Source organism: Chrysochloris asiatica, unplaced genomic scaffold (assembly GCF_000296735.1).
Source record: "Chrysochloris asiatica unplaced genomic scaffold, ChrAsi1.0 scaffold00143, whole genome shotgun sequence".
In the NCBI taxonomy this organism is placed as follows: Eukaryota; Metazoa; Chordata; class Mammalia; order Afrosoricida; family Chrysochloridae; genus Chrysochloris; species Chrysochloris asiatica.
In genome coordinates, this window is record NW_006408661.1 from 5478777 (window position 1) to 5487720 (window position 8944).

Below are 8944 nucleotides of genomic sequence, written 5' to 3' on the forward strand. Positions count from 1 at the left end.
CAACAAACATATAGATAATACCCGTTATTTTGTGGCCAATTTGTTATTTAGTTACAAGGTGACCTAGGGGTTAAAGTCTTTTTGTTTTTTGTTTGAGGAACTTGAGGTTCTATTCTGTTTTTCTCCCATTGTATCAGTATGCATCTATTGTGGCATTAGAATGGTGGAGTGTTATCTGGAAACCATCTAGTTTTTCTGGTTTCAGGGTTCAGGAGGCAAAGGTCCTATTAACTTTTTAGCTCCATTTCCTGGTTTTATTCAAGGCGTTCAAGAATTTGAGCTTGTTTACCTTATACTGCTTTTAGGCTTAATTATTTCCTCTAGCCTTTATAATTTTAGTCCATATTATTATAAAGTTGGCAGTGTGTTGGCTCTGTAGGATAAGCACTGGACTGTGAACCACAAGATATGCATATCGAGCCCACCAGAAGCAAAGAGTTACAGCCTCGGAAACCCTATACGGGGTCACTATGAGTAGGAACCTTTTGGATGGCACTTAATAACAAACAGCAACGTATTATAGGAGCTACAGAAGGATGGGAGAAGGGGGAGTCTGGACGTGTTATGTGTATGAGAGCGATAATAATTGCCACCTCTGTGGGAGCTCTGGGAATGGGACCCAAACAATCCTTAAAAGAGCTGCGCGAAAAAAGCACCCGAAAAAGACGCACAGCCCCAACTCGGAACGCTCTTTAACCACTGACAGACGCGGCGCGGCGCCACCCAACCCAGCCTCTTCGCCGCATTTCGACCCCGCCCCTTGCACCGCCCCCCTTCACCGCACGCAGGCGCGTTCTCCGCGAAGCTCGAAGCCCCGCCCCTACCTCCTCGCCCCGCCCCAGCCGCGCCGGCCCGCCCCGCCCCGCCCCGCCCCTAGGCGGTTGCTCGCGGTGGCTGCCGCGTCAGTGATGAGAAGCAGTGTTTAGGCTTGTTCGGCCCTCGGCCCGCAGCCCATTACACCATTTGCCGCGGCAGCTGCTGCAGCCGCTACAGCCCGAGTAGATAGGGAGGGCGGGATACGGCGGGGCGGGGCGAGCGGCGCGGCCGGATTCATTCCTGAGGGGTGCGGGGAATGGAGGAACTGTGCGGCCGCAGGCGGAGCACCGCTGCCCGGGCGGCGCCGAGGACAACGGTTTCACTTTGAAGGGGGCGGCCTGAGCCCGAGCAGCCAACGGCGGCGAGAAGACTAGCTCTCGGGCAGGTAGTGGCGGCGGCGGCAGCCTGCCCAGGCCGCGGCCTTAAGCGCCCTCGGGGAGGCCCCGGCGGGCAGGAAGGGCGTCCTGGGAGCGGAAGGCGGGCAGCAGGTTGGATTTATCCACCGGTCGGGAGGGTTCGTGATCGGTCGAGGAGCTTCAGGAGGAACTGCCTTGTCTGGAGAAGGTAGGAATGAAGAGAATGTAGAGGCAATTGTGATTTGGGCAATTCGAGGATCCCTTGGGGGTGATGAAAATGGGGCGGGCGAAGTTAATGTCTAAAAGGTAGGCGGATTTCCTGAAAGCCTGGAGTAGTTTAAAGAACCTTTCGGGTGAGAGTTTTGGCATTAACTGGTCGAGGTTTGGTGTATCTGGCCGTTTTGTACCTTGTCGAAATCTATCGTGGCCACAATGAGGCCTTCCAGCCTCGCGCCCTTGGCCCGCTCTCCTTTGCAGATGCGAGAAAGCGAAACATTTCTGAACCCGCGCCTCCTGCCCCTTTCGGTTGTACTCTCTCTCCGTGGGCATGTGCAAAGCTGTAAACTAGAACAAAGCTGGGCTGGTTGCTGCTGGAGGCGAGGAAACCGGTTGCCTGTAGTGTTTAAATTTTCTTTGCGCAAAGAACAGGCTGCCTCCTACCAAAACATTGTATTTTTCCCTTCCCACCTTTCTTGGGTGGGGAGCGTTAGTAGTCCCTAAAGTATGACTCGCTTCTCCCCCCCCCCCCCCCCCCCACACTCTCACAGCAGTAGAATTAAGAACAAAAAAAGGGGTTTTTCGTTTATGGGAAGTTCAGAACTACTAAATTACTTTTTTTGTTCCTTTCTTTAGTTTGGTGATCTGGTTGTCAGATGTTGGAAGACAGTCGGACAGAACATACTCTTCGTGGTTTTATATCCGTTCTTGGGTGTAGCGATTAACACTGAACTTTGGTTCCTGTTACTCTTGGCCTGTGTCGATAGAGTTAAGCTGGAGCTTTGCTTTGAAGGATAAATAAAGCACTCCCTTCCAACTGGACATAAATGGATCTAAAGACAGCAGTGTTTAACGCAGCTCGGGATGGTAAACTCCGGCTTCTCACAAAGTTGTTGGCCAGCAAATCCAAAGAAGAGGTTTCCTCCTTGATCTCTGAAAAAACAAATGGGGCCACGCCACTGTTGATGGCAGCCAGGTATGGGCACCTTGATATGGTGGAGTTCCTCCTAGAGCAATGCAGTGCCTCCATAGAAGTTGGGGGTTCGGTAAATTTTGATGGTGAAACCATTGAGGGGGCTCCCCCTTTATGGGCGGCTTCTGCAGCAGGACATCTAAAGGTGGTCCAGTCTTTGTTGAATCATGGAGCATCTGTCAACAACACGACTTTAACCAATTCAACGCCTCTCCGAGCTGCCTGTTTTGATGGCCACCTGGAAATCGTCAAGTACCTTGTAGAACACAAAGCCGATTTGGAAGTCTCAAACCGCCACGGGCATACGTGCTTGATGATTTCATGTTACAAAGGACATAAAGAGATTGCTCAGTATTTACTTGAAAAGGGGGCAGATGTTAATCGGAAAAGTGTTAAAGGTGAGTTCAGCTTCAATTTTATTTTTAAGTGTCTACTGCTTATTTTCAGGAAGTTTGATACATAATGTAATCTAATATTGAGTAAGCCGGAATCCGCAGAACTGTTTGGATATGGTGTCTCTTCCAACTTCGTTGAGTGCCTGCCTATCTGGTATTTAATAATACTAGATAGTACATTGAGTATGTGTAATAAAAGACCCCTTCCCCTATGGCAAACAACATTTTCCCTTTTTTTTTTGGAGTAAACTTCCAAGACCTGGGAAATGGCTTCTCCAAAGTTACAGAGTGTATTAGGCTAAACCTACTTAGAAATGTACTTAAATACAATTTTTCACAGCTTTTATTATTTTTTTTTAGAACAACTTTGGAGTGGACACTGCTATATTTAGTGAGTCATCTGAATGTTTGTAATAAGTAGGCATTTCTTTGTATTCTGTCATGGAAGGCTAGGCCAAACTGACCTGGAAGCATTAATATAAATGGAAAAGGAGATAAATCTGTTCCTTGATTCCATATTTAGTGTGTGATCAATAGAAAATATAACAAGAGAGAAAACATTTTTAAAACGGCGTCAGTACTGAGATAGCAAAACAAGGGCTATGTTCACAAATGTGGGTTTGGTAGCTAGCAGTAATGTAAACATCTTTGTCCAGAAAAAGACCTTAAATTCAAGATGGGGTATAATAAACTTAAAGCAGCAAATGATAATTTAGAATTTTATAGAACTTGAAAAAAAGTAAAATTGGTTTGTGAGAGCATATTTTGAATTATGCATTATTTTTCTATGATAAATTATGCAAAAACAGCAAATTAATTCATTCTCTAATTTAAAGAAACCTGTTAAAATTTAACAAAGTGTATGTACGTAGTAAAAAGTTCTCACAAATTGGTTTCCAAGGTTTGTCATGAGAAATAAGTTGTAATACACTTGCTTTCTAGACCTCAAACCCTCTGGCAACTACTAAGAATGTGTGTATTCTTCCAGAAATGGGGTCTATGTAAATATAAGTAGCTATGTGTAGGTATCTTCCTTGTTATCCCCCAACACTGTTGGTTGATACATACTGTTCAGTGTATTTTTACCCTTAATTTACCTTGTATGTCATTCAACACCAATACATAACTACCTCATTGTCTTTAATGGCTGCACAGTATTTCATTGTATGAATGTATTTAATTTATTTATCTAGTTAATCCCTACTAATGGACATCTAACTTTGCTAATACAATGTCACTGTGAATATACTTGAACAAAAGCGTGTCTTTGCACACTTATGTAACAACTGAAGTATAAATACCTAGAAATGGAAGTGCTGAATCAAAGTGAATATGTTTTTAAATTGTGATAGTGTCTGCCTTGCTGAGAGGTGAAACCACCAAATTATGGACACTATGTAATTACTGAACATAGACTGAAAATAGTATGCAAAGAAAATAATTGTTTTTAAAATGGTACAATGTTTTTTTTTAAAAGGCAGTGTAAAATTCTCATAAAATTTAGCACTCAGAGATAATTCTTCCCAAGATATTTTTGAATTTTGCATACAAACACTAAACTCAAACGAAACCCACTGCCATCAAGGCGATACCTACGCATAGAAATCATCTGTGAGGTTTCAGTTATTCTATAACGTGTTTTTTTTTTTAACTTTTTATTGTGAATTGAGTGAAGGTTTACAGAACAGATCATCACTTCTTATATTCAACAAATCATGCACTTGACTTCTTCTCAATGATTGAAATCTGCTCATTGTAACATCACTTATCACACTTCCTCCCTGTGATTATTGTCTCCATTCCACTCTCCTTCCCAACCCTTCTGAATTTTGTACTTAGGTAAATGTTGCCCTTTTGATTATAACTTGTGTTTTAAGGAACTCTTCTCTAAACATTCTGGCAAATGTTTCATTTATTCCAGTTATCTTAAGAGGTAGCTTATTAGGTGAAAGGACTGCATGACTTAAAATTTTTTTTTAAACAATCACCATTCATTTAAAGAATGTTCATTTTAAGAGACAACAAATTACAGTTCGGTTGACCATGTTAATACTGGGCATGCTATGCCATCCTAACTAGGGGAAATAAAAGGAAGATTAGAAGGTATGACTACTTTTCTTGGTTGGACTTGTTCTTTTAATTCATTGACGATGCATAATTGTTGATACTAGATATTTAAGTCACATTGGGGTATATTCTAAACATGTCATTGTAGAGATGAGTGCTAGTACTATTTTCCTTATTTTTTCAAAGCTGTTTATATATTCTGGAGATTCAGTATATTAGAGAACTAGACTTGAGTATTTCATATTTTTGTCAGCAGTTTTTCTCTGGCAAACTGTGAACAGTTTAACTCAATTACCTTAGAGCAATTTCAGCAGAATGTTCCCTCTATCACCATCATCTTCTCATAACCTTATATGTGAGGGTGTGATGCTCTCTCTTGGGCCAAATGATTCGCTGATTCTAAAATTTTTTTTCTTTCAGTTTTAATATCTAATATTTATACCTAAAAATGTAATATGAGAAAATGATTTCATACCAAAAATTGTTTTCCAGGTAGCCTCAATTTCATATATATGTGTGTAGTATTTTTTACTTTTTAGTGCCTTTTAATTTTGACAGTGATTCTTAATGAGTGTTGGGGAAGATTGAGGTCCACATGCATGTCTCTCCAACACTGATCCTTAAGCTTCCGTTCTCTGATAATTTTTCTTGCATTGACTGTTGGGTTTCTTTATAGTAAAAAAGCAGGAAATAATTGAAATTGAGACAGGGACACAGGAGAAGGATCTGGTATAGCAGCCAGGCACGATTTTTTTTCCCCTTACGTTTTTTCCTGAGCCAGGAAGTAGCAAGAAAAAAAAAAAAAAAAAGGATACATTTCTTAAGAAAATATTATATGTCAGCTATTGGAAATGATTTTGAAGGAGGAAAATATCAATAGATTGTGCTTGGTCTGCTTAAATATAAAATGCATATAATTTGTAACCTCTTTCCATTACTTTTTAACAGGCTATGGCATTTTGAACATGTTTTAACCTAAGGTGGAATTCATTCATTAATTGAGAGAGCATTTATTGAGTCCCTCTGTGTGCCAGGCTGTTAGACTTAGGATATACAAAGATGAGTAAGACAAGATATCCAGGCCTTGTTTCCTGCTCTTGAGGAGCTCATGGCTTGATGGGAGAGACAGGTTCATAAGCAGATACTTAAACCACACTATGGTAAGTGCAACAGTAGTGTTTTCTTTGAGATATTTGGGAATACTTTATCCCCAACCAATTCATTACATGAAGGGACAGTGAGTTCCTTCTTTTCTTACAACATTCAAAAAGGGGAGACAAATGTTAAGGTATTTAGGAATGCTTCTTCATTTTAACACTCACAGTTATTGATTTTTGTGACAGGAGTTGGTTTCTATTTAAAACTTGTTGGTATTTAGTGACACTGAGTCCTTTATAACTCATAGCAAGCCTGCATAGGATTTGCAAGAGCAGCTGGGGAGTTTGAACCGCTGACCTTGTGGTTCAGACCAACCTTGCGGTCCAGTGCTTTGTCCTACAGTGCTAACCCAGGGCTCCCTATTTAAAGCTATGGACCCCAAAATACAAGTGATTAGTCAGTCCCCTCTTAGAGCTATCGCCAAACTTATTCTAATGTTAAACTTTTTGCCCACTTCTTTTTGGACTCAGAATAGGACTTTGCAGATCTTTAGTGAGGTAACTTAAGCCTTCAATTCTGCTTTTATACACAAGTTCTCTAGGAAGTAAGCAACTAAAATGCCTGATTCAGTACTATGGATCAATACTACAGCATTACACACTTAGCTTTGTGCTGGCTGGAGAGGATACTGTGTGTCTCTGCTGACCCTCATTGGCCAATCACTGTAGATACCAAAGATAATTAAATTGGTAATTAGATATTTACGATGCACTTTCTGTAGGCAAGTCTCTGTGTTGGACATTGTGGAGACCACATGAAGATACAGATTGTCACATTTATTAACTGCTAAAGGAATAGTGTGGTACTGTAGGATAAGCACTGGACTGCGAAATACAAGGTTGGTGGTTCAAACCCACCAGCTGCTCTTTGGAAACCCTATGTAAGCTCACTATGAATCAGAAATGACTTGATGGTACTTATAACAACAAAGGAATAGTGAGCCCTGGTGTAGTACTGTAGGATAAGCCCTGGACTGCTAACTGCTAGGTCAGTGTTTCAGACCCACCAGTTGTTCTCAGAAACCCTATATAGGGTTGCTATGAGTTGGAACTGACTAGAAGTTACACACAGCAACAACAAAGGAATAGTATCTAAACAACCAGTGCTGCAGGATTTTAGAGGCAAAGTGTATACTAACCAGGAATAGTTCATGGAGAAAGTAGAACATGAGCTGGGTCTTTAAAGGACTGTTGTGGGCCAGATTTACAGAAGAGATTTTGTTTTCCAGAATTCAGAAATAGCATGTAGAAAGGTACATAGTGAGAAATATGCTTGGAATTGGAAAATTTGCAGATTTGGAAAGTAGGCGTACCTAGACCAAAGAGCGCCTAGGGGTCGATTATATTGTTGTTGCTGTTACATGCCTTCAAGTTAGTTCCAACTCATAGCAACCCTGTATAGGCTTTCTGAGCAGCAGGTGGGTTTGAACTGCCAGTCTGTTCTCAGTCCAGCCCCACAGTGCCACACCAGAAGTCCAGGGGTAGATTGTAAAGGACATTCAATTTCAGGTAAAGGAGTTTCATTTTCTTGTTTATACAGTGGTGAGCCAGTGAAAGTTTTTCTACTGGGATTGTTTTTAGAAATAGTGATCTAACTATATTCTACTATATTGTAAGCTCTTTGAGGCTAGAGACCTGGTGTTTATCCCATGCATTGGGAAGAATATCTGGCTCATAGTGAACATTTGATATATAAGCTTTTTTGAATTAATGTATTGAATATAAGAGAAAAAAGCTTATAAGCTCTCTGATGACAGGAAATGGGTCTTTTAGTCTTTTCTGTAAGGAAATAAATATATGCATGAAAACTTTAAGTAACTAAGTAATGTAAAAAATGAGTCATACAGTTGGAGTAACTAGCATTGAAAGGGCTTGCATATCAGTTAGTTCAGGCAGTTAATTTACTTTTTCATTTTGAAAAATTTCTAACTTGCACAAAGATGTAGAGAAGACTATGTTGAACAACTGCATATCTAACAATGTTGCTTCAACAGTTATCCACAATTGCCACAGTTTTTAAAAATGTATTTCTTTTGTCCCACTTTTGTTTTTTAATGTAATTTCAAGTAATCCCTATGCATTCCAGCAAGGAAATGTTTTGTTTTTAAGTCCAATTTCTCCCCCCCCCCCCCACACACTATAAATGCAAAAGAATTTCAAATATGAAGTTTGTCCCAATAAATTCATGACTTTTGGTGTTAAGGTCATTACTATTGTCATGTAGATAGCTTGTTGAGGTTATACTAGGTGGTGGCAGCAACATGAAATGAAGACCAGGGTTATGTTTTGTTGCTGCTATTTGGGTATATATGATCCCTCACTAAAGTAGTGCTGGTTACACATTGGATTAAGCACTGGTCTACCAACCAAAAGGTCAGTCGTTCGAACCCACCAGTTTTCTGTAGGAAATAGATGATGCAGTCTGTTTCCATAAAGATTTATAGCTTTGGTTTACAGTTGGAATAGATGGGGAGAAGCCCAGCTATAGAAGTCACATAGGTATAAGTGTGACCTAAACTTTCCGTCTTTTCCCTCTGTGGGAAGGTTTATAAATGAGTAGGGAGTCTGTGAACTAGAATGGCCAAGAAAGGGAATTATAATGAAATCTGAATTGTAATGTTGACATTTTCAGGGATTAGATGAACTTTTTACACATAATAGTTGTTTTCAGTCCTACTCTTCTAGCCATGAAAAGTCTAATTAGCATCAGACCTATTTCAAAGTCCCCCTCCCCTCTCCCAGTCATAAAAATACAACTTTCCTTTGTGGTTGGAGATAGTTTTTAGCATTTAGCTTTGTTATGAATTCAAGGACCTGTGCTGTTAAATGTCTTTATGCTTCTAGCTCATTACCTTACACAGTGAACTAAGAACACATGGCAGTCTTGGCACAGTTTGTCTCTGGTTCTTTCTCTGATTCCTTTGTGTGTGAACTTCTGTCCTGGAGTATCTTTTTTTTTTTTTT

At 40.5% G+C, this 8944-nt stretch overlaps 1 protein-coding gene across 1 annotated transcript in view; it reads left to right on the forward strand.

Annotated features, from left to right (window-relative positions):
* Window positions 1-1052: 1052 nt before the first annotated feature.
* FEM1C (fem-1 homolog c (C. elegans)) overlaps window positions 1053-8944 on the forward strand; it is a 20352-nt gene continuing 12460 nt past the window's right edge. Inside the window, exons 1-2 of the mRNA XM_006870533.1 lie at window positions 1053-1201; window positions 2025-2759. Coding sequence (XP_006870595.1) covers window positions 2216-2759 — 544 coding nt within the window. The 5' untranslated portion in view covers window positions 1053-1201; window positions 2025-2215. The remainder of the gene's footprint in view (window positions 1202-2024; window positions 2760-8944) is intronic.